The 26,312-nt window shown below is 42.6% G+C and overlaps 1 protein-coding gene across 2 annotated transcripts in view; it reads left to right on the forward strand.

The window, feature by feature from the left end:
* Positions 1–2,312: 2,312 nt before the first annotated feature.
* The window catches only part of TENT4B (terminal nucleotidyltransferase 4B), a 66,476-nt gene continuing 42,476 nt past the window's right edge, over positions 2,313–26,312 (forward strand). For both annotated transcript variants that reach the window (XM_064274150.1, XM_064274151.1), the window contains exon 1: positions 2,313–2,945. In XM_064274150.1, the coding sequence (XP_064130220.1) occupies positions 2,341–2,945 (605 nt within the window). In that variant the 5' untranslated portion in view covers positions 2,313–2,340. The remainder of the gene's footprint in view (positions 2,946–26,312) is intronic.

A 26,312-nucleotide genomic window follows, 5' to 3' on the forward strand; every position in this document is an offset into this window, starting at 1 on the left:
GCTGCTTGCTAGTGTTTAAGACCCCAGATGCCGCTCTCCAAAGTGGGATGCAGAATGTTTCCTTAATAGATTTTATTATGCCAATTGACTTAGGTGTCCCCTAAAACCATGGTCCCCAAACCCCCATCCTGCTACACTGGCCTTCGAAGCATTCAGTTTATTCCAGAAACTTCTTTGCTTTTGGTTTAGTCCAGTTTTGCTGACCTCGCCTGTATTGTGTGTTCTTTCCCTTCACCTAAAGTGGTTCTTATCTACTATCTAATTAGTGAATACCCCTCTCCTACCCTTCCTCCCTCCCCCTTCTCATAACCATCAAAGAATATTTTATTTTCTGTTTAAACTATTTCTTGAGTTCTTACAATAGTGGTCTTATACAATATTTGTCCTTTCGCAACAAATTTCACTCAGCATAATGCCGAAGAAATGTTTTAAAAGACTGAATATATAACTATGATTGACACGTGTATGAGCATAGAGAGATTTTTGGAAGAATGTTTAACAAAGTCTTCACAGTGGGTATTTCTGGATGGTGGGATCTTGATAACTTCTACTTTTTTGGCCTTTCCATTTTTCTTGTTTGAATTAAAAAATACTAGTCATGAAAAGAAAGCTATTTCTATACAAAAAAAATTTTTTTGTTAATTTATTGGTGTAAACACTATAAAAAATACCACTACCCGTTTTCCTGGCTATGTAATTCTTAGTTTATAGCAAATTTCACTAAGAAAAGACTTTTACACTGGTTTGTAGTAAAGCAAGGACAACAAATAGAATGAACCAAAATTCTAAAGTGTTTTTGTATGTTTTCCATATTTATGGCCATGTTATTCTCTCAGCAAGAAACAAGGTACCGAAAAAGAAAAGAAAAAAGGTAGAGCAATGATTCCTTCTTTGATTAAGTAATTTTTCATCATTTGCCAAAAAATTTTCCAGGATATTTTTATTCCCAAAATAAAAAGCCAAAATCCGGCTTCAGGGTGGTGTTCTGGACTTTGGACCAACCTCAGAGTACACACATGAAATGTACTCACTTTTTTTTTTTTTTCCTTGATGATTTATAATACTTAAAATTCCCTTTCCCTTAGTCTTTTACCACAGGGATTGGAAGGATATGCAAATAACCACCTTGGGGAAAATCTCTGCTGACGCCAACGATTTGGTCCTTCTCTGAAGCTTAGGAGGTTTGGAGTTTATTTCAAGTGAATTCTGGACTAAGGAGGGCTTTCAAAGGTTGCAGGTGCACCTTAAGGCAAGCGAAGTTTCCTCACACGCTGAGCAGCGTGTGTCTGTTTCTCTGTGCGTGCGCACCTGTGCGTCTGGGAGTGTGTGCGTGTCTGTGTAAAGCAGGTTTTGAGTGTGTGCCTTACACACTCGGGTACTGGCCTCTCTCAGGGGAACGAAGGTGCGCGTCCACCTGGGCAGGTGGGCGCAAGTGTCTCCGGTCTTGGGGCAAACGGGGACCCTGTGCCAGGCCTGCGGCGCTCCTTCCCTCTGGCCCCGGCGCTGCAGCGCCCAGCAAAAGGCGCCCGACGCAGGCAGCCGACGGCCTGGCCGCGGAGGAAGTGCGCAGCCCTGCGCCCAGGCAGAGTTCCAGGCACATGCCCCAGCGGGGTGGGCGCACTTTCTCCCCTCGGCGGGTGTGTCCCCATCTACCCAACAAAGCCCCGACCCCTGCAGAGAAAGGGTTTTAGAAAACGAGGCTGGAGGCGAGATCTCGGGAGGGGTCCTCCTGGGACGCAGGGTGGGGGAGGGGACAATGGCCAGGCAGCGCCTCCTACAACCTCTTCCCTGCGGGGCTGGCGGCGACTCCGTCCGGCCTCGCCCACCGGGACCAGTCGCCCAGGGGTGCCACGTGCGCCCCCGTCGGCGCGGGGACGGTTGGGCCGGGCGGTTGCAGGCCCCACACTCCCCGCCCCGGCCAGTGTGACGCACGGCGCGACCTCCGGCGGGAGCGCGCTGCGCGGCGCGGAGAGCGCGGGACGGGGCGGGGCGAGGGGCGGGGCCGCCGTGGGCCCCGCCCCGGGCCCGAGCCGCGAGGACGCTACGGAGCAGGCGCGTCTCGCCGCCGCCGCTGCCGCCGCCGCTGCCGCTGCCGCTGGCCTTCTCCGGAGCCGTCGCTCGCCGCCATTTGCACGGGGACCCCGGTGACAGGGGCTCGGCGGAGGGGCAGAGGGAGGGGGAGGGCCCGCGGAGCCCCCGAGCGGGAGGACGCCGCCGGCCCGGAGCAGCCCCAGCGGCAGCGGCCGCCGAGGCCCGGCGTGCGCCTGAGGCGGCGGCGGCGGCCCTGCGGGCGGGCGGGCGGGCGGCCGGCGGGGCGGGGGCAGCGGCCGCCGCCGTTTGATGGATCCGAGGATCGCCTGGTTCCAGCCAGAGCAGCTCGGACCGTCCAACAGTCTGTGGATGCAGATCTGGGAGACGACCCAGGGGCTGAGGAACCTCTACTTCAACCACCACTGTCACAGCAGCGGCGGCGGCGGCGGCACGGCCCCCGGCGGCAGCGGCAGCAGCACCGGCAGCTCGGGCGGCGCGGCCCCGGCCCCGGCCGGCATGTACCGCTCCGGGGAGCGCCTGCTGGGCGGCCACGCGGTGCCGGCCGAGCAGCGGGACTTCCTGCCCCTGGAGACGACCAACAACAACAACAACCACCACCAGCCCGCGGCCTGGGCCCGCCGGGCTGCCTCCGGCCCCGCGGCGCCCTCGTCCCCCCCCGGGTCCTCGTCCCCGCACCCCTCGGCCGCCGCCCCCAGCGCCGAGCCCGCCGACCCGGCCTCGGGCAGCAGCAACAAGAGGAAGCGCGACAACAAGGCCAGCACCTACGGACTCAACTACAGCCTGCTGCAGCCCAGCGGAGCGCGGGCCCCGGGGGGCGGCCGGGCGGACGGCAGCGGGGGCGTGTACAGCGGGACCCCGTGGAAGCGGAGGAACTACAACCAGGGAGTCGTGGGGTGAGTGGGGGCCTTGCGGCCTGTGGCCGGGCCAGTGCACACGCTCCGCCGGGCACACGCCCACAGACGGGGTGAGGGCGGAGACCGGGGAGGGCACGCCCTACGGCCTGCCTGGGCTGCCGCTCCACGGGGGGTTGAGGGCCATCCCCGCACCCTCAGCCACCCATCCCCTCAGCCCCCCATTCCCGCACCCTCAGCCACCCACCCCCTCACCCTCAGCCACCCATCCCCGCACCCTCAGCCACCCATCCCCGCACCCCAGCCGGCCATCCCCGCACCCCCCAGCCACCCATCCCCGCACCCCCAGCCACCCATCCCCGCACCCCCAGCCACCCATCCCCGCACCCCCAGCCACCCATCCCCGCACCCCCAGCCACCCATCCCCGCACCCCCAGCCGGCCATCCCCGCACCCCCAGCCGCCCATCCCCTCACCCCCAGCCGCCCATCCCCTCACCCCCAGCCGCCCATCCCCTCACCCCCAGCCGCCCATCCCCTCACCCCAGCCGCCCATCCCTTCCCCGCCGTCCTCAGCTGTCCACTTCTTCCCCACTCCCCCTGAGCCGTCCCCACCCTCTCCCACCTCCCTTAGTCATCCACACCTTCCCCTGCCTCTTAACCAGCGTTCCTTCCCGACCCCTCTAAGCCATGCCCACTTTCCTCCCATCTCCCTTAGTCAGATGCACCTTCTGCGTCTCCCCTGCAGCCATCCAGCCATCCAGCCATCCTCCCCATCATCACACCCCAAGATGAGATCCTTCACACAGGCACGTCATTTCGTTCCCTGAGAACATTTGTGTTTTAGTGTCTTTTGAAGTACAGGATCTGAAGGTGCTTCTAGAATGTTCCTCCCCTTCCCCCAATCCCAAACAGGAATCCTGTCAGCCCTGTAAGGTATTGCCTGCTGTTGACCCTTTGGCCCATCTTTTTTTTTTTTTAATTTTCTGTATTAGGGATGCCCTGTCTATAGGGAGGGAAGAATGGGATGACAGCTAAGTTTAGGCTGGTGGACGTGGTGAGCTCAGGCTTCTGAGGCCCTGACAGAACTTTCCAGAAGTTCATGGTCCACAGCCCCAGCTTCTCACTGTAAAGTTGTCATCTTGGCAGGACAGCCAGTGCTTTTCATTTTAGGGGGTGACTTTATGCTAATAAGTGAATGTTGCACCACTGGTGATTTTGTGTTTAAAGTTCAGCTCTTACAAAACGGAATCTTACCTGACCTCTAGTGAGTTATGTGCATAAGCAGGGAGTGTTTCCAGCTAGATTCCACTTCTGGAAGCCTCTCTGTGCTGAGTCTTTATTGTGTAAAATAAAGCTTTTGGGATGTGTGTGTGGTTTTTTTTTTTTTTTTTTTGATGTATGGAGAATGGGACTTTCAAATTGCTTTGCATTTTTTTCAGATCCTGTTTTGTATTGGGGCTGTAGCAGGCACATGAAATCACTGTTAGTAATCCCGTGGGGAGCCTTTTTCTCTTAAGTTCACCCATTCAGTTCTGCCCTGCTTTGGCAAGGAGAGGTGGTTCTGTGGACCCTTTTGAAGGCTTGAGTAAACTGAGTTGGTGGGTCCCATCTTCTAGTGGGCTGGTGTCCGCAGTAGGCTACTGTTACAACTCCCACCTTTTATGGAAAATGCAGTTGAGCATTTTAGGGCCCGTGCTTGAGCACATGTCAGACCTGCCCTCACTTTGTAGAGAGGAACCCTATAAGGTTGAATTCTCTGTGGCTAAACTTCAAGGGCGCTCTCCATGGTCATCATGGTTTAATAAAAGGCCTGTGGTTCCATCCTGTTAGCATTTCCAAGTCAAGTTTAGTGACAAGCAAATTGATATTGAGGGATTCTGGTAGTTTCTTTTCACAGGAACAGGCTCCACTTAAGTAAACCTTGTCAGCTAAAACCTTGAAGTTCCCTGATTGCATCTTACTGAAGCCTCTTTGCTTATGTGCCTAGAAAATACACGGTTTACATCCAAAATGCCGGCTGCCCCTGCCCTTTCTGCCGCTTGCTTTTTAATGTAGAGGGTACAGTAAGAGTAAAAGGTTCACATTTGAACCTATGTAGAAGCAAAATGTACTTGTTCTTGATTCAAATATTATATTGCCCTCAAAGGGATTAAGGAGAGGAATTTTCATTTACCAGAGGGATTACTGTTTAAAAACTGATTGTAAACCTGTTTTAAAACTGCTTGTCACTCCGTCTGACTTTCCATTCTTTTGCCTTCTCTAGATGATCCCAGCAGTTCAAAATCTAAAAAAAAAATTCAATTCTGAGGACCTTCCAGTTTTGAAAAATATATTAAGTTCTTAGAGTGTTTTTGTAAGAGTGTCTGTGTGCTTAAAAATTCTTGTTTTGATTTGTGGATCCTGATTTCTTAATGTTCAGGAAGTCTTGCCATTTTTAATACTGATATTTAAAAAAAATCTTAATTCAGAATGCATCAATGCTACAAGCTATTCTGAGATTAAATACAGAAAAATTGTTACCAACTTTTTCTGAGCTCTTAGGATGTGGCTGACATTTAACTAATAGGTTAAATTATAAAGGTTCCTGGCCTCTGAACTGACAGTCTAGATAGGAAGGTAAGGCAAAAGCACAGGAAAAGTAAATGAGACCGAAGACAACAATATACATATGCTCTCTTGCACCTCTCTTATCTCTTGGTGTTCTCTGCTTCAGCCAAATGGGTCGTCAGCTTATTCACTGAACGGTCTGAACATTCATTGAAGATTCAGTTAAAAATCCTGCATTTCCTGTTCACTGAGTTCTTAATTTTTTGGTTCTTCCTCTGAACTCTTGAGGCATTTGGCTTCATGCGCTTGATATAGCTAGCTTGTGCTTAATTTTCCTTTTATATATATGCTCCCTCTTATTCACTAGATGGAAATTTCTTTAATATGGAGTAAGATATTTGAATTTCATCCTGAAGTCTTCACAGTCCTCTTTCAAAATTAAACTCCCCTGGGCTCAACATCTCAGCCTTCTTCCTCGTGGACACATAAGCCCAGGGAGTTGGTCCATTTTTCTTCTTTTTATTTTTTTTAAGTTGCTCCCACTTAACCCATTTTTTGGGATTCATTCTCCTCCAAGGCTGGCTGTGGTGTAGATTGCAGCCTGCCCAGCTCCTTCTCATTGTCTGTGAAAATGAGCCAGACACCATTTTCTTTTCAAGGATTTGACGATTACCACGGAAAAGAAAGGTATGACAAAAAGTAACAAACACAGAGAACCTTGGTCCTGAGCCCTGGTGTCCAGAAACTTGTGGAAGGTGCTTGTCTGAGCCCATGAGGATCAGTTTGTGTTGGCCCCATTGCCAGATCCATAGATATTTTTTCAAGACTTCGGGTGACTTGCCCAAATGTTTTGGACGCTGAATTTGGCTGTGGGATGTCAAGAAAACCTCATTGGGAAACTCGGGTTTCAGGAATAATTTCTTGAATGAGGGTATAGGAATGGAGATGGGGAGGAAGGGTGAATGTGAGAGGTATGCAAGGCGAGGCGGAACAGGGATTTTGACTCCCTTTGTGGGTCAGTTGTCACACTACAGCTTTGAACTTGAGTGACTGGAGAAATGTTGGTGCTACTATTGAAAGTAAAGGCTAGAGAGACTGCTATTTTGGGTCAAAAGATAAGGCGAGGCTTACGTGGAAACATCTGGAGGGGACTTGAAGTTTGAGGGCTGAGATCTGCTCTTTATGGAAGAGGGCAACATCCTTCTTTTTGCACTGTTACCTCGTGCACATTGTTCATTATAGCGCAGTAAACCTAAGATGCTCATGCTTTTCCTTAGCACTGGCATTATGGCTTATTTCTCTGCAAGAGGATCGATGGAATTGGTATTCCAGCTTATTTCTCTGCGAGAGGATCGATGGGATTGGTATTCCGGCTTATTTCTCTCCAAGAGGGTTGGTGGGATTGATATTCCAGCTGGGCTACAAAGCCATGGAACAGATTAACATAGGCTGAGTATGAAAGAATTGACAGGCCTATTCCAAGTGCTTCCTCCTAAGTTTAATTTTTGTGCATTTGCAAATGTAGCCCACAGTAATTCTTTAGTGAACTTGGACCTTTAGGTTATTGCATATTCTGTAATTTGGGTACTGAAATGTCCTATTAAGAAGACATTAGGTTATCTACAGTGTAGATTCTGTGGTAACAGTGATTGGTATTTGAGAATCTCCCAAAATTCCGTATATTGTGTTCAACAAAGTTACTTTCATGGCACAACTTCCATCTTTTGTGCAAAACCTGTGACTGGTGAATATAGTCACTGTTAGAAACATTGGCATTTCAGTTTGTGGAACCTTCTTTAGCCTCCATTTCGTAGTTAGCTGTTGAACAGCAAATGGAGACCGTGAGTGAGTAGACCCGTCTGGAGTCTACTGTGTGTTCACACAAAAGGTTTAGTGTACTGCACAGAGGAAGGATGGGGAACGGATACTAAAGAAGTATAAGCACGCAGGGGATGCCTGTGGTAGAAAAATTTCTGGTCCTGTATGCTAGATGCCCTTACATCTTGACTTTTTCCGTGAGACTGCTACCAGTAATCCCAGTGTGAGGAATTGGAAGGGTCTGTAGGAAGAGAGAACTCAAGTGCTTTCCTGTTGGTTGGGGGTCTGGTCAGATAGTTGTCTCATTTCTTGGTTCTCAGGCAACCTGTCTTTAACAGGAATGGTGTAGACATGACGACAATGGCTAGATAGTCTTATAACCTCTGAAGTGGACAAAAATTGAAGTCCCTTTCTGTGGAAAAGTAGAAAAGTAGGCTGTTATGTGATTGATTTCACCCAGCTTTTCATTCTCTCTTCAGTGGAATCAAAGCCCTGGTGGCGCAGTGGTTAAGGGCTCAGCTGCTGATCAAAAGGTCGGCAGCTTGAATCCACCAGCCACTCCTTGGCTGTTCTACTCTGTCCTGTAGGGTCACTGTGAGTCAGAATTGACTGGATGGCAGTGAGTTTGGTTTTTTTTTTTTTGGTTCATTTGAATCAGTCTGAGTAGCATTTAGTGGAGGAAACTATTTCAGGATCAGACCTAAAACACTAGAGAGCTGTATTATTCTCTTGGACTCACATAGCTATAGAATAATCTTGAAGGGGCTAGAGGTGTAAGAGGACACTTTTGAAGAATTAGGGTCCAGCTCCCAGCAGCTGATCTGAGACACCTCTCTTTGCTCTTTCCTGCAGAGCTGGCTGGACAGCTCAGAGCCTGCTTGAGGAATTCAGAGGACGGCAGTAGAATGTTCTTTCCACCCCTCAGAGTATTTTTTAGGGACTCAACTGCTGCAGAACACCATAAAGGTTTCACATTCATTTCACCATTTTTAAGATTACATGGAATTATTTTTTTGTAAGAGAATATCTATTGAAGTTGGGGATGGTCTTGAGCTAGACTTTTCATTAATTTGGAATCAAACAGCAGGTGATAAGTTTACGGCCATGCACCGCGTAACATTCGTTTGGGCAACGTCCAACTGCGTATGTGTCCATGGGTCCAAACAAGGCAGACTCAGCAGCTTCCCGCATACAACATGTGTATCTCATGTCTCGTGTATACAAAGCGATTGTGCTGCCAGGCGTATGATGGTACAGTACATATATGATCTAGAATTACAGGTATCTTGATAGTCGTAATGAACGCCTGTGTTACTGGCTTATGTGTGTACTCTACTTTGTATTATTATTTTAGTGTGAACTTACCTTACTTACAAATAAGTTTACTGTATTACAGTGTATGCTTCGACTCGTAGGCAGCAGCATCCAATTTTCTGTTTGTACAACATCCAAATCACATAATGTTCTACTTTACAGAACATATCGTGGATGTTAAGCGATGTACGACTGTATTTCCGTTTGATTAAGTTACTTGATGTAAGAGACTGTTGTATATTTTCATGTGGCTTTGGCCCATGTAGAAATTTGGATTAAAGATTTTGGAAAAAACTGAATTTGGTGCCATTTATATTGTGCCCTGGCTCCTTACTCACTTGAACAACTTTAAATCTGAAAAAATCTTGCCATGGGCACAAGGGACTTGTTGTATCTGGAAACTAAACTCAGAAGTTCTAGCTCAAGTCATGCTTTCTGCTGAAATAGTTGTATATATTTTGTGCAGGGACCTGTATTTTCAAATTAGTTGAATTAATGGAAGTGCCCAACAGAATGGTAGACTTTATTACCATGTCGCAAGTGCTATGCCAAACCCTTAGGCATTTACTATCATATTAACCTTGTACCGGGCCCCATCTAATTTCACTTAACTTTTTATTTTGAAATAATTATAGTTGTAAAGAATAATACAGAAAGGTCCCATGTACCCTTCACCCAGCTTCACCCAATGGTAACATCTTACATAACTGTAACTTAATAACAAAACCAAGAAGTTGACGTTGTTACAACCTGTAGCTTTATTCAGATTCACAGGTTTTACAGGCATTCAGTTGTGTGTGTGTGTATGTGTGTAGTTGTATGTAATCTTATCACGCGTAAATTCACGTAACCACCACCACCACCACAATGAAGATTCTATCACCTTAAAGATCCCTCATGCTACACCTTTACTACATGGCGCGCACACACACACGCGCACACCCCTGTTTGTCCCTAACCCCTAGCAACCAGTAATCTGTTCTCCATGTCTATAATTTTGTCATGTTGACAATGTTAGGAGATGCTGGTGGTGTAGTGGTTAAGTGCTACGGCTGCTAACCAAAGGGTCAGCAGTTCAAATCCACCAGGCGCTCCTTGGAAACTCTATGGGGCAGTTCTACTCTGTCCTATAGGGTCGCTATGAGTCGGAATTGACTCAAAGGCACTGGGTTTGGTTTTGGTTTTTGGTTTTGCGAATGTTATATAAGTAGAATCATACAGTATGTAACTTTGAAATCTTTTTTCTCTTACCTTAATTCCTTGAGATCCATCCGAGTTGTTACATGTATCAATAGTTCATTGCTTTTTACTGTTGAGTAGTATTCCATGGTATGGATGTACTGTAGTTTAACCATTCACCCCTTGAAAGACACAGGTTGTTTCCAGCTTTTGCCTATTACGAAATAAAGCTGCTGTAAATATTGACGTACATGTTTTTATGTGAATGTAAGGTTTCTGGGATAAATTCCCAAGAGGGCTGAATTGTATGGTAAGCTTGTATTTAGTTTTAAAAAGAATCTGCTAAACTATTTTCCAGAGTGGCTGTACCGTAGTACTTTCCTCCCAGCAATGTGAGAGAGACCCAGTTTCTCAGCATCCTTGCCATCGTTTGGAATTACCGCTATTTTTATTTTATGTTAGCCGTTCTAGCTATAGCTCATTGTTATAGCTCATTGTGCCTTTATCACGTTAATCTTCTCATAGATAACTTCACTTAATTTTAACTTAAATTTTTGTTTTAAAAACTTCTTGGCAGTATTGGAAATGTTCTAAATCGGAAACCTCTAAATAAAATTGTGATTAAAAAGGGCCTTAAATTTTCAGTTTTTACTTTGGTTTTATCTTAGAGGTATCATTTTAACTTTTTTTTTTTTAAGTACTTTGCAGTGTTTCTTTTATGTGTTGCTTTTTCTTAGAATTTGGTTAACATGAGCTTTAATCTCATTTTCTAAAAGCATACAAAAGTATACTACTGAGTTCATTTTAAAAGTGAGAGTTTTGTCCTTCTGTATGTTTTGAATCCACTCTCTTTTCTGTTGGCTAGGCTATATTTTGGGAAATCAATATTGTGGTTAATATTGGTTTGTTGGTGGTGGTGGTAAAATTTTTTTAATGGTATTTTTATGTCTAAATACTGCCTTCATATTGTATAGAATAAAAGCTTAATTTTCACATCTATCCTAGAATAAACTATGTTTTTGGATCAAGAATTAGAAGCTGGTTTCTCATTTTTCCCTTACTGGCTTCTTGCAGTTACTGTTTTGATTCTATCAAAATAACATACGTTTTAGCACCATCAAGTATCGTAAAATTCTATCCAAGTCAAAATAAGAATCCATTAGGATTGTAGATGTGGAGTTTTCAAGGTTAATGCCCAGTAACTTGGATTTGAGAAAGTGTTTGGTCTGATGAGCTTTGGCATTTTGATGTCTTTATTCCTTGAACTCAGTTATTCACCCTTGATTTTCTTGTTTGTAATGTGGTGCTGACCCCATTGTTCCTTACGAATACTTGTTAGTTTAAAAATCTAAGTATATTTTACAGGGCTAATAAGAAATGTGGAAACCCTGGTGACGTAGTGGTTAAGTGCTGCAGCTGCTAACCAAAGGGTCGGCAGTTCGAATCCGCCAGGCGCTCCTTGGAAACTCTTTGGGGCAGTTCTCCTCTGTCCTATAGGGTCGCTGTGAGTCGGAATCCACTCGATGGCACTGGGTTTGGTTTGGTTTTTTTTTAAATAAGAAATGCTAATTGTAAAAAAAAAAAAACAAGAAAATATAGCTAAACCAAAGGAAGGAAAAAAAAAGTCTATAATACCGATACCAGGCTATAACAGCTATTAACGTCTGTGTAAATACTTTTACGTGTTTATGCATTATTTCCTTTTTTCTTTTTGTCAATATGGGCTCCTACTGTGGGTATACTTTTGAATTATTTTTCCAATTTAAAGAACTTTTTATCCTTAGATTGTTTTTTCCTTCTTTGGGAGAGGGGTATTAGAATATTGTGGATATACTTTTTTAAAAGTCATTTTTAAAGAAATTGATTAATATTACAAATATATTTTCATATCCAATATATTTCTACAGCCATTAGCTTTAACGTAACTCCGTACCTACTACGTGTGTGTATGGTATGTTATTGACTGACTGTACCGTAATGTATTTCGCTAGTCCTCTGTTGTTGGCTGTTAAGTTTGTTCTGTCTTTTGTTTTTATATAAAAGACTTGCTTTTAGCATAGCCTTTGTCTCAACCAAGATTTATTTCCTTCTCCCAGTTCTTTTTGTCTAGATATAATTCTTATACTGTAAAATTCACATTTTAAAAAGGTACAATTCAGTGGTTTTAATACAGTCACAGATTGTGCAACAATCAGAACTATCTAACTCTAGAATATTTTTATCACCCCAAAAAGGAACCCTGTACCCATTAACAGTGGCTCACCGGCGCCTCTCCCCTGCCCCCCCGCCACCTGTCGGCCCCTTGGAACCGCTAATCTACTTTCTGTCTGTGTGTATTTGCCTGTTCTGGACGTTTCATATAAATGAAGTCATACAATATGTGGCCTTAGTGTCCGACTTCTTTCCCTTAGCATCAGTTTTTTTGAAGCTCATATATGTTGTGGCATGTATCAGTACTTCATTTCTTTTTGTGGTGGAGTAATCCTTTGTATAGATAATGCCATATTTTGTTTATCCATTCATCAGTTGATGGACATTTGAATTGTTTTCACTTTTTGGCTATTAGGAACAATGCTGCTATGAACATCATGTACAGGTTTTTGTTTGAACGTCTGTTTTCCGTTCTCTTGGGTAAATACCTAGGAGTGGAATTACTGTATCATATGATAACAGTATGAGGAATTTGCCAGACCGTTCTTCATAGTGGTTGCACCATTTTACCTTCCCACCAGCAGTGCATGAGGGTTCCAGTTTCTCTACATCCTTGCCAACACTTGTTATTGTTTGTCTTTTTTTATTATGGCTGTCCCAGTCAGTGGGTGTGAGGTGGTATCTTAACTGTGGTTTTGATTTGCATTTCCCCCATTTGTTGGGAATGACTAATAAGGACTCCCTGGTTGGTGCAAATGGTTAATACATTGAGTTGCTAACCTAAAGGTTGGAGGTTTGAGTCCACCCAGAGGTGCCTCAGAAGAGAGGCCCGGCAATCTGCTTCCTAAAAATCAGCCATTGAAAGTCCTGTGGAGCACAATTCCACTCAGACACACGTGGTGTTGATATGAATTGGGACCGACTCTAAAAAAAAAAAAAAAAAATTTTTTTTTTTCTCCTATGGCAACTTTTTTTTTTCTTTTTTTAAGACTAATGACATTGATCATCTTTCATTGTCATTTGGCCATTTGTGTCTGTTCAAATCCTTTGACTGTTTAAAATTTGACTTATTTGTCTTTATTGTTGGTTTGTAAGAGTTCCTTTATTTATTCCAAATACCTGCACTTATTATATACGTGATTTGCCTGCATTTATTCCCGTTCTTTGGATTATCTTTCACTTTCTTTTTTTTTTTAATTTTTATTGTGCTTTAAGTGAAAGTTTACAAATCAAGTCAGTCACACAAAAGCTTTTATAAACCTTGCTACATACTCCCAATTACTCTCCCCCTAATGAGACTGCCCGCTCCCCCTCCCCCCACTCTCTCTTTTCATGTCCGTTTCGCCAGCTTCTAACCGCCTCTACCCTCTCATCTCCCCTCCAGGGAGGAGATGCCAGCATAGTCTCAAGTGTCCACCTGATCCAAGAAGCTCACTCCTCACCAGCATCCCTCTCCAACCCATTGTCCAGTTCAATCCCTGTCTGAAGAGTTGGCTTTGGGAGTGGTTCCTGTCCTGGGTCAACAGAAGGTCTGGGGGCCATGTCGACTGGTATCCTTATCTTACACTTTCTTGATAGTGTCCTTTGAAGCAGGGAAGGCTTTTTATTTTTATGTTTTATGAAGCTTGGCTTGTCTATTTTTTCTTTTGTTGCTTGTGCTTTAGGTGTCTCATCTACAAAACGACTGCCTAGTCCAAAATCATGAAAATTTACACCAATCTTTTCTTTTAAAAGTTTTGTAGTTTAAACTCTTATATTTAGGTCTTTGATCCACTTTGAGTTAATTTTTCTGTATGGTGTGAGGTAGGGGTCCAACTTCAGTTTTTGCACGTGGATACCCAGTTGTCCCAGTGCCATTTCTTGAGAAAACAATTTTTCACCCATTGAATGGTCTGGGCGTGTGATTATTTCTTAAGAATAAAGTTTTAATTTGGGGGGGGGGTTGTATATTTAAGGCTTTTGTCAAATTACCCTGTAGAAAGGTTGGGCCCGTTCATCCTTAAAGTCAGCAGTGAATGGCAGTCGCAGTTTTCTCTAAACCCTCACCAATGCTAAGTATTACAGTTAAAAACAAAAATGAATACAAAATAAAACATTTGTCAGTTTTATAAGTGAAAAATATTATTTTATGGGTTTAATTTACATGCATCTTCATATTCATTGGCTATTTTCCTTCTCAGTTGCTTGTTTTCCTTGCCCATTTTTCTTTCGGAGATGTTTATCTTTTTCTTTATAATTTGTAAGAACACTTTAACTATACTAAGTCTTGGTCTGTTTTATTGTGTGTGTATGTATGTATATGTGTATATGTATTAATTTTGTTGATGATTTTTAAAAGTTTTATTAGACTATATTTTACGTGTACTAAGATTCACTTGTTTTAATTATTCAGTTAGATGATTTGGTAAATGTGTACAGCTGTGTAACCACCACAATAATCGAGAGACAGGAAGATGATGGAGAACATTTCCATCACCCCCAAAATTATCCTTATGCCCCATTACCGGTAGTCCTCTTCCTCCATCCCTGGCTCTAATAACCATTTTTGCCTTTTCTGGAGTTCGTATAAATGGAATTGTATGTAGTATGTAGTCTGTTGTGCCTTAGGTCTTTCTCTTAGCATGATGTTTCACAGATTCAATCATATTGTTTGTATGTATCCGTACTTTGTTACTTATTAATGCAGAGTAGGATTCTATTGTATGGATCTACCACAGTTTATTTATCCATTTGTTATGATCTACCCTGGTGGCACAGCTAAGCAAAAGGCTGGTGGGTGGTTTCAGTGCAGCGGCTCTGTGGGAGAAAGACCTGGTGATCTGCTTCCCTGAAGATTACAGCCTAGAAAACCCTATGGGGCATTTCTGCTCTATCCCATGGGGTTGCTAAGAGTCAGAATCCACTGAAGGCACCCAGCATGACCTATAGAATTTAAAACATGCTTTCTGTATCATGGTATTGTATCACTTGTTTTTGCATCTGGCCTCTGAATGGATGAGACTCACCCACAAATTTTTTTGTGCAAAGCACTGTGCTTGGCTCTCTGTGGGAAACAGAGACAGTAGAACATATTCCTGGCCTTCTAGAAAATTATGATCTGGTTGGGTGAACATACTTAAGGTGGAGAGGTTGCTTTTGACTAGTGAAGTAAGAACAAACTTTCCAAAGGGTACAGATTTCTGCTAGGTTTTGAAAGATTAAGTTTTGGGAGGTTAGAAAGGAAAAGCTGATTGTATTGTTTTAAAATCATAAGCTCCAAAGAGACATATAGAATATATAGTATTTAGCATAATTGAGGAGCCCTGGTGGCACAGTGATTAAGAGCTCGCTGCTGTCAGGGATTGAATTGTGTCCCTCAAAAATATCTGTCAACTTGGCTAGGTCATGATTCCCAGTGTTCCCAGTATGATTGTCTACCGTTTTGTCATCTGATGTGTTTTCCGCATGTGTTGTGAATCTTATCACTATGATGTTAATGAAATAGGTTAGCGGCAGTTATATTGATGAGATCTCTAAGATTAGATAGTGTTTTAAGCCAATCACTTTTGGGATACAAAAGAGGGAAGTGGGCAGAGAGACAGGGAGACCTCATACCGCCAAGAAAACAGCGCCAGTCTGCATCCTTTGGACCCGTTAGAAACCCTGTGACCCATTGACGCATTGCCATTGAGTCGATTCTGACTCATAACAACCCCATAGGACAGTAGAACTGCCCTGTAGGGTTTCCAAGGAGCACCTGGTGGATTCGAGCTGCCAACTTTTTGGTTAACAGCCAAACGCTTAACCACTGCACCACCAGGGCCCCTGGAAACCCGTGGGGCAGTTCTGATATGTCCTGTAGGGTTGCTGTGAGTCAAAATTGACTCGACAGCAACAGGTTTGGTTTGGTTTTAGCATAATTGAGATAGATGGTGAACAAAATTTAATAACTTATGATAGTTGACATCTTGCAAAGGAATTTTGAGATCTGAAGTTACTCCAATTCAGCTTTTAAAACCTTCTTTATTATGGAAAATTTCAAACATAATATGTAAGTAGAGGGAGTAGAATAATGGACCTCCATGGACTTGTCAACACAGCTCCACCAGTTATCAAGTCATGGCCAAACTTCCTTCAGCCCCAGCCCAGTGCACTCCAAATGTCACGTCATTTCATCTATAAATATGTATGTATGTGTCTCTAGGTGAGAACTTAAAAAAAAATTATAATCACAATGCTATTATTAGTCTTAAATATCCAATGTTGTTTTTCTCCAATTGTCCCATAATTATTGTTTTTTTAACAATTTGTTCAAATCAGAATCTAAATGAGGCTCTTACATTGCTATTGATTGGAATGCCTTTTAAATCGTTTAACCTGTAAGTTTCTCTGCCATCTGTTTTTCCCTCCTGTTTATTTTTTGAAGGAGCCCTGGTAGGGCAGAGGTTAAGCACTTGGCTGCTAACTGAAATGTCAGCAGTTTGAAACCCACCAGTCTCTCTGTGGGAGAAAGATGCAGCAGTGTGCTTCCGTAAAGATTACAGCCCTGGAAACCCCAGGGGGCAGTTCTGCTTTGTCTATAGGATCACTGTAAGTCGAAATCGACTTGATGGCATCAGGTTTTTATTTATCTATTTGCTTGAGGAAACCAGGTTATTTTTCTTATAGACTTTCCTACCGTCTGGATTTTGCTGATCGTGTTCCTGTGGTATCAGTTTAACGCAGTCCTTTGTTTCCTTGTATTTTCTGTAAATTTGTAGTTAGATCTATAGGCTTATTTAGATTTTTTTTTTGTGGGGAGGGCTGAGAATACGTCATAGGTGGTGATGTATATTTTCATCAGTGGACATGTAATGTCTGAATGTCTTTTTGTAATATCAGTAGCCATTAATGACTCTTGCCTGTATATATTAATTTGCAGTTAGGATTGTAGACTTGTGATATCCCGGCTGTCTTGATCCTTTGTCAGTTATTAGCTGAAACAGTCTCCCTTCTCAGCTATTTGTTTATTGTGAGTGTACAGTTCTTATAGGGGAAACAGAGTAAGTGGTTGATGAGCATCTTCCAGGAGTGATCAGTGAGTGATTTTGTTTTTTAGTATCATTATGATCATGGGTAGAAGGGCATTTTGTGTGTTTACAATCCAGCTTTTTTTTTTTTTAATTTTTTTTGTGCTTTAAGTGAAAATTTACAAATCAAATCAGTCTCTCACACAAAAGCTTACACACACCTTGCTACATATTCCCAATTGCACTCCCCTTAATGAGACAGCCTGCTTCCTCCCTCCACTCTTCTCTTTTCCTGTCCATTTCACCAGTTTCTAATCCCCTCTACCCTCTCATCTCCCCTCCAGGGAGGAGATGCCAACATAGTCTCAAGTGTCCACCTGACCCAAGAAGCTCACTCCTCACCAGCATCCCTCTACAACCCATTGTCCAATCCAATCCCTGTCTGAAGAGTCGGCTTTGGGAGTGGTTCCTTTCCTGGTCCAATGAAGGTCTGGGGGCCATGACCACTGGGATCCTTCTAGTCTCAGTCAGACCATTAAGTCTGGCCTTTTTACGAGAATTTGGGGTCTGCATCCCATTGCTCTCCTGCTCCCTCAGGGGTTCTGTGTTGTGTTCCCTGTCAGGGCAGTCATCTAGCTCTTCTGGTCTCAGGCTGATGTAGTCTTTGGTTTATGTGGCCCTTTCTGTCTCTTAGGAAACCCTGGTGGAGTAATGGTTAATGCCATGGCTGCTAACTAAGAGGTTGCCAGTTCGAATCTGCCACGTGCTCCTTGGAAACTCTATCGGCCAGTTATACTCTGTCCTATAGGGTCACTAGGAGTCGGAATAGACTGGATGGCAATGGGTTTTTATTTTATTTTATTTATTTTTTTTGCGGTTTCTGTCTCTTGGACTCGCAATTACCTGTACCCTTGGTGTTCTTCATTCTCCTTTGGTCTGGGTGGGTTGAGACCAATTGATGCAGCTTAGATGGCTGCTTGCTAGTGTTTAAGACCCAGGCACTACTCTCCAAAGTGGAATGCAGAATGTTTTCTTAATAGATTTTATTATGCCAGTTGACTTTGATGTCCCCTAAAACCATGGTCCCCAAATTCCTGCCCCTCTTACGCTGGACTTTGAAGCATTCAGCTTATTCAGGAAACTTCTTTGCTTTTGGTTTAGTCCAGCAGTGCTAACCTCACTTATATTGTGTTACAATCCAGCTTTTTGAATGAGAAAGGGCATGTAACTTCTGACTGGCTCTGTTAATGAGCAGACATCCTTAAGTGAAGAGAAACGAGATGAGCTGCAGTAAGCTGATGTGGGCTTTGGGATGACCAGTGCTGTGTGTTTGGAAAGGGAAGTTAATTCTTCCCTGTAGTGAACTATACTTGGCCTTTGGTCAGTGGCTAGGCTTGGCAAGGAGCCCTTCCCAGGCAGCATACCTAGCCTTTGCTTACTGTTTGCAGTAGCTGAAGAAAACCACGATGGACTTGGTGACCTGTGAGCTTCTGCTCAGGAGACCAAGCTCTCAAAGCTTTAACAATCTGGAGTAACATGTTTGCTTTTCCTTGAAATTAAACTTGGATTGTATTTCTTCATCTTGTGCTAATATTCTGTAACGTTAATGTCTTCATTCTAATGTAACCCATCCAGCCTTATTGGAAGCATTCTCCTGGAAGTAAATCTGTCAAGTGATATTGCCCCCCCATCAAATATTTATTTAAAAAGCCACTGTTTACATATAAAAACTGTAGCAAGCATGGTAGCAGCTGTGTAAAGCAAAGCAATGTGGCCTCTGTGAAGGAAACCTCCAAGGAGATAAGCTGAACAGTCTCTAGGTCATGGTGTGGCTTCATCTTCCTTGAGCATTTGCAGGAGCCATTTCTGGGGAAGTCTTTGAAACATTAATTTTTTTTTTTTTTAGTAATTTTTATCAACTTGAAAGGTCTTAGCTTCTCTTGGTTTACATTTTACTTAGCCTTTTCCATGTATTTACATAGTCTGCACATGTAACAGCCCAGGGGGTACAGAGGTTAAGAGCTCAGCTGCAAACCAAAAGGTCACAGTTTGACTCCACCGACTGCTTCTTGGAAACCCCAAGGGGAGGTTCTACTCTGTCCTGTAGGGTCACTATGAGTTGGAATAACTTGAGGGCAATGGGTATACGTGTAGCTTTTTTTTTTTTAAGTATATTTTCCTGTATGAATGAATGAATGCACTAAGGTTTACTTAAGGATTCCCCCTATTTGGACATCTAAGTTGCTTTTTATTCTCTGTTGTAAATAAAGTGCTAGAATCATACAACATGTTTACTTTTTGGCTAATGTGTTGATCTGTATTCCTCAAACTAAGATTGCTGGGTTTCCCATGATATATTGCCAGAAAGATTGTGAGTAGTTGACAGGAATGCATGAAATTGTTACCTCTCTTCTTCCCTCCACCCCCAAGTAGATTGGCTTTTATCATTTTATTTTATTTTTTTGTCTGGCTTTAGTGGTTGTAAGATTTTTGCCTAATGGTTTGTTGGTGTGTATGTGTGTTTTGAGGTATGTGTGAATGTGTTAGTTGTATTGTCATTCTACTTTAACATTTCATTAGTGTGTTAGTATTCAATTTTTCTCATTATACTTAACACTTTTTTAATCTGAAAGTGAGGTAATAGTGTATCTGGCACCACTGATATAGAAAATTGGCCTTTTGTCCTTGGCCAGAAGATCACATGCACAGGAACAGGATCAGGATCAGGTGAGACATTTCAGCAGTTCCAGAAGTGAATGGTTATGTCTTCCACTGGAGAAGGATCTGCCAAAGAATTGTTCAGATCTCTGTAACTTTCCATGAATGAGTGAGACAGTAAGGGCAAATTTAAGGAAGTGTGATATTCGCCCATTGGTCAGGAAGTTCATCATGAACATGCTTTCTGTTTTTTTTTTTTTGACCTTGTTTGGATACCTAAAGATGATCCCATGAAACCAGCAGTGCCCAGGAGGGAGGGAGCTGAGTTTGGTAGATCCCGATTCATAGATTCTCCAGTGACATGTGGAGAAGCCACTAGGGACTCTAGGATTAGACTGGTCTTACAGTGAAAGTTCTTAATGATTTAGATCAGTGGTGACCCTGGGATTGCTAGACCTCGTTTGGGGCCTGATATGGTTTCCAGGTGGTTTCAGTATTTTAAAAAGGGTAACAGAACTTGCCTGTTAACTTGGTACCACATGCTAACTAAAATGTCATGTTGTTTTATGTCATTCATTCCCCTGATGTGACAAGCCTTTTTTTGTTGGGTTACAGTCCTCTGTTCCTAGGAATGGTTTTTGGTTGCATACAGACTACGAAGTTCAGGCATAATGTGTTTGACGGCTGTAACTGAAGGTTTCCCACTTTTTTTGTTTTTAATAACAGTTTAAAAAAAAAAAAAAAGCAAACCCATTGCTGTTGAGTCTATTCCGAATCATAGCAACCCTATAGGGCAGAGTGGAACTGCCCTGTAGTGTTTCCAAGGAGCAGCTGGTGGATTTGAGCTGCCAACCTTTTGGGTTAGCAGCCGAGCTCTTAACCACTACACCACCAGGGCTTCAATAACAGGTTTACTGAGATACAATTCACGTACCATACAATTCACTCATGTAAAATGTACAATTCCAGTGGTTTTTAGTGTATTCACGGAGTTGTGCAGCTACCACCAAAATAAATTTTAGGACATTTTTATTACTCCAAAATGAAATGCTGTACCAAGTAGCAGTTACTCCCCATTTCCCCCGCAAAACCCTCCAGTCCTAGGCAACCACTAATCTGTTTTCTGTCTCTATCAACTTGTCTGTTCTGGACATTTCGTGTGAATGGAATTACACAGTATGTGTGGCCTTTCGTGTCTGGCTTCATCCACTTGGCATAATGTTTTCAAGGTTATCCACGTTGTAGCATGAATCAGTATTGTATTCCTTCTTTATGGCTGAATAACATTCCATTGTATGTTTATACCACATTTTGTGTGTCCACTGGGCTGTTTTCACCTTTTGGCTGGTGAATAATGCTGCTACGAACATCATGGTTCTCAGTGTCATTTTGAGATACCAGATTAAACCAGTTGGCCTTGAGTCAATTCTGACTCATGGCAAACTCATATGTGTCAGAGTAGAGCTGTGCTCGGTAGGATTTTCAGTGGCTGATTTTTTGGAAATTGATCATCAGGCCTTTCTTCCAAGGTGCCTCTGGGTAGACTTAAACCTCCAGCCTTTCAGTTAGTGGCAAGTGTGTTAACCGTTTGCACCTCCGAAGTACTTACATGGAAGTAGTGTTCTGGCTTGAAAAAAAAGACGTAGTCTTTGTGTGCATGTGTGAGAGAGAGAAAATGGCTCTAGGATTATTTGCACTGTGATATTATTTGTATAGTCTTGGTATAACTGGCAAAATAGAAGCTCCAAGTTGCATTTGCTTCCAAGTGCCTGGCTGCTTTGGGAATTTTTACATTTTATGAACGACAATGTTCAGTTACCTACAGTAAGTAATTATGTACCAATATTATCCATAATACTGGCTTGATATGAATTGACTTGTACATTGATAGAAATGCTGCAGTTTTTACATTACTTCTAATGGGAATTAATGTGTTTTCTTTACTTGCAATTTTGGAGGCAAGCAAAAATTGTAGAACCAGTTATGGTCTTAGACTGAGAGTACGTCTAGCTTGTGAATGCTGACTGGCTACCCTTATGGCCTGCCGATGGCGTCTTGATCTGTGGGGGGAGAAGAAGGAGGGGAAGTCACTGGTGCTCCTGAGGGCAGCTCCCCTGTCAGTGAGCTGTCTGTCCGTTCATGTGTAGAATGACCAAGGGAAGTTTTAATTTCTCATTATGTAAACTTTTGAGTTTCATTCGAAATATTATTATTAACTCTTTCAAACATGTAGAAAGGATACAGAATAACATAATGGACCCCTGAGTATCTATTACCTGGATTTAACAAATTCGCTTGAGTTTCTTCTCCCTTTCTCTCCCTCCCTTCCTTTCTTTTGTCCCTCCTTTCTTACTTAAGGAATACAACTTTTCAGATACACTTAAAGGCCCTTTTGTACACTTTCCACTTGTTAGTTGCCATCAAGTCGCTTCTGACTCATGGCAACCCTGTGTGTGCAGAGTAGAACTGTTCCATGGGTTCTCTGGGTGACCCAAATGGTTCAATTCTTGACTGCTAACTAAAAGGCCAGTGGTTCAAACCCACCCAGAGGCACCTAGGAAGACAGACCTGCCGCTCCCTCCTTTCCCAGAGGCATCCCCTCTCACTCTCGAGAAGCACGAAGCACGTGTGGGTCCTTTTTGTCCCTGTTTTTATGTTTCTACATCATTTAAGTGCTTCTCAGATTGAGCTCTACACAAAAAATCTTTGCAGATACCTAGTGTTAGCTTAAGTTATTTTTATTATAGTGTTACTGTCTTAGTTATTTAGTGCTGCTATAACAGAAATACCACAAGTGGATGGCATTAACAGAGAAGTTTATCTTCTCACAGTAAAGTAGGCTAAAAGTCCAAATTCAGGGTTTCAGCTCCAGGGGAAGGCTTTCTCTCTTTGTCGGCCTTCTCATCAAACTTACCCCAGACTATGAGATCCTCTGCGCAGGGACCCCCCAGGTCCAAAGCCTGCGCTCTGCTCCTGGCACTGCTTTCTTGGTGGTATGAGGTCCCTTTGTCTCTCTGCTCACTTCTCTCTTTTATATCCCAAGAGATTGCCTCAAGACACAATCCAACCTTTAGGTTGATCCCATCCTCCCTCATTAACATCATAGAGGCAGGATTTGCAACATACAGGAAAATCACACAATACCAGGAATCATGGCCCCGCCAAACTGATACACACATTTTGGGGGGAACAGAATTCAAGCCCGGACAGTTACTTAAGAATGCACACACGTATAGATTTCTTAAAGATTCTAAAATCAAAACAAATGTGCAAATTAAATACAGATGAAATGATAAAGCCAGTACAATTAAAGTTAATTTTATGGGACATGTCATGTTTTATTCAGCTTGCTACACTCAGTGTGAGTGTGTATTGCCTGCTGTGGCAGACTGGGTGGCTTTGGGAATGCCTTTATTACCTTACCGAGTGATGACTCAGCCCTCTCACCACTTTTCTCTGTTCTGAAAACTGTAAAACCTTGCAGGCAGGCCGTGTGGCCTTCACTTGGCACGTACGTATTATGCACACATCAGGTCTTACTCTGTTCTAGACTGTTAGCACAAGACCAGTTAAAATCCTGTTGTTTGACCTCAGCCTGACAGTAAACATAACAGCACAGGTGGGCCAGGAAATCCCTGGGCAGTTTTTTTTCCAGGGAAACATCTGGATGATCCAGAATAGGTTTATGGTAATGTTTTTAGATTAATTTTTGAAATGAAAACACAATTAAAAAATTCTTATAGAGAATGTATGGACCCGGAAATGTGTCTACAGACCCTGTTTGAGACGCATTCCTCAGCGTTTGAGGAAGATTGCTTTATTTCATATGCTCATAAATTTAATTTTTACCCTCAAGTTTAAATAGTTCAGATAGAGATGCTAGCATTATAGTTTAGCAGCAGGAACTTGTTTGTGCCTTTTTTCTATAGTAGGAGCCCTGGTGGCACAGTGGCTAAGAGCTCAGGCTGCTAACCACAAGATCAGCAGTTCGAATCCACTAGCCACTCCTGGGAAACCCCATGAGGCAGTTCTACTCTGTCCTATGAGTCAGAATCGACTTGATGGCAGTGAGTTTGGTATTTTGTTTTTTGTTTTTTTTTTTAATAGTAAGCATTTAGAAAGCATCTCACTGTTGTCTACTCTCCATAGTGTCTCTGCCTTTCCAGATGATGTTAATTAGGATCCCTTAGCTTGTGTGCCATCCCTTTTTCTTAATTGCATTGTAATTTCAGTTTTTCTTATCGCTTATTTTTAGTGCTTGTATCCTCACTACTTTTTCTGTTGAATTCAACCAAAATAAAAGTGTGTATTCTTTATCTTCTTCTTGTTGTTAGTTGCCATTGAGTCAGTTCTGAGTCCTGGTGAACAACCCATGTGTGCAGAGTAGACCTGTACTCCACAGGGTTTTCAAAGCTATGACCTTTTGGAAGCAGATTGCCAGGCCTGTCTTCCAAGATGCCTCTGGGTGGGTTCAAACCACCAACCTTTCAGCTAGCAGTGCAGTGCTTGACCATTTTGTACACAAACATCTGCATTCGTATAGCTAATCCCTGCTCCTAAATTATCATGGTATATTGTTTAAAAATAATTTTATTGCCAAAAATCTGTCAAATTGGTTTTTACTGTGTTAGTTTTGTTTTGTTTTGTTTACGTGACCCTGGGGTACCTTGTCTACTCACTGCTAAATTTTCAACTGTGTTGTCCTTATTTAAGGTGCGAGACTGTGCCAATTTGATTTTAAAGTATTAGAAGTGCGTTATGGTGAGATAAAGCTGGGAAGAAAGCCTTCATGTTTTCTTTGATTTTAAATGCCTTTTGGCATTTGTTTCTGTTTGAAGGTAACTTTTTCCAGATGCATTTTTCACACAGGTCTGGGGCTAAATGAACTGAGGTCCTTGCCTGCCTCCTGGCAGGAAGTCCCTCCCTGTCTTATTCCAGTGCGGGGTGCATTTCTTATTTCTGTGAACTACATCTAACGCCCAAAATCAAACAATTCCTCTTCTGTAGGTGATATGAAGTAATGCCCTACTTGAATTCCAGCTGTATTTTAAAAAATCACAGTTTTCTGAATTTGTTTCAGGAAATAACTAGAGAATCATATTTATTAAGAAAATGCTCTATTTGCTATTTCTTTTCATCTGACTAATAACATTTATGTGAAATAACATATTGCCATGATTGGAAGTCAGATAGGACCTAGTTCTTTAGTAATACATTTCTGCTGTTCGGTTACATGATACCTAATTGAACTGTTGCCATTTCTTGTCATATATATTCTACCACAGTGAATTTAATATAACAGAAATTTTGCCATTTTAACCATCTTCAAGTGTATAATTCAATGACAGTTGCATTCACCATATTTTTGCAGCCATCACCATTATCCATTTCCAAGTAATTTTACTTCTGTGGTCTTAATGGTTGACATATTTCAAGTGAGGAGACCTGTTTTGCAGATTTGGTTCTGCAGTTGATTTTCTGTATGATCTTAGGGAAATCAATTATCTGTTTAAAAAATTATTTTAACTAGAAAGTAACTTCTGCCTGAACTACCTCACCGAATTGTCGTGGATGTTTGGATTAGAGAATAGGTAAGAACACAAAAACCCAATGCCGTCGAGTCAATTACGACTCATAGAGTAGGTAAGAGCTCTTTGAAAAATATGAAGTACTATAGAGAAGTTGGATGCTTTGTCAAGGTGAGGCATTGCAGAAATGTCTTATGTCAGAAAGCAGTCTCCCTGCACAGCACAGCTGAGCAGGTGTAGAAGGTCCCTGTCACATCATTTTAATTCTGGAAGCCCAGCACCCAAACTGTGAGCTTGATTCTTTTGGAGGAACCCTTAGGCTCTCGGCAAGTCTACTTTCCTTGAATGCTTGTGTTAAGCTGAATAGAAACTGAAAGAGCAAAGGGGAATGAAGTCAGAATGACACTGTAAGAATGAGCTGGTAACAGAAACAGCAGAGCCCAGATTCAGGCCCCAAGCTGCTCTGAATGGTACTGGACAGTTGTTGGTATATATGACAATGGCCCTAAGTTATAAAAACAAAAAGAGGGCTTAAAATTATGTCTGGCTGGCACTATCACATACTTTTATCATCATTAAAGTTTTTGTGCATACTTTTTCCATCGTTAAAGAGGAAAGCTTTGCAGTACTTATTTCATTTTCTGTTAGCAAAGGCTAAATGAGCCATTGTTTTATTATTGTTATGGGACCCTCTGTAAAATTTTCAAAATATTCACAGTACTTTGAAAACCATTTTTGTTTTTAACTTGGTAGACTTATCTCATAGATGTCTTATTTTGTCCATAGGTCTTAAGGGCCTTTTACTGTTTTCAAGGATAAGGATAAATTTAGTGGGAGTCTTTACAAGGTTGCTGAGTAAGCATTGTTTTGAAAAAGTGCTGTTTTACCCTATATAGACATATCAGAAATACTCTTGAAATAGTAATTATCAGTCTGAATTGACTCGATGGCAGTGGGTTTGGGTGTTTTTTTTTTTTTTTTGGTTTTTACTTCAGAGTGGAAGAAATCGTGTAGAAGAACTTCACAGTGCATTACCCGTGAATGTGCCTGATAGTGACTTCTATAAAGAGCAGATTTTGAGAGGTGAGGTGGTAAATGAGACATCAAAAAATCAAAAACCAAACCCAGTGCCGTCGAGTCGATTCCGGCTGAGACATATGTACTTAAAATAAATTCAGTAACAAAATGAAACACAGCACAGGGCCCAGAGAATTTTTATAATCGC

This window comes from Loxodonta africana, chromosome 21 (genome assembly GCF_030014295.1).
Source record: "Loxodonta africana isolate mLoxAfr1 chromosome 21, mLoxAfr1.hap2, whole genome shotgun sequence".
NCBI classification, from domain to species: domain Eukaryota; kingdom Metazoa; phylum Chordata; class Mammalia; order Proboscidea; family Elephantidae; genus Loxodonta; species Loxodonta africana.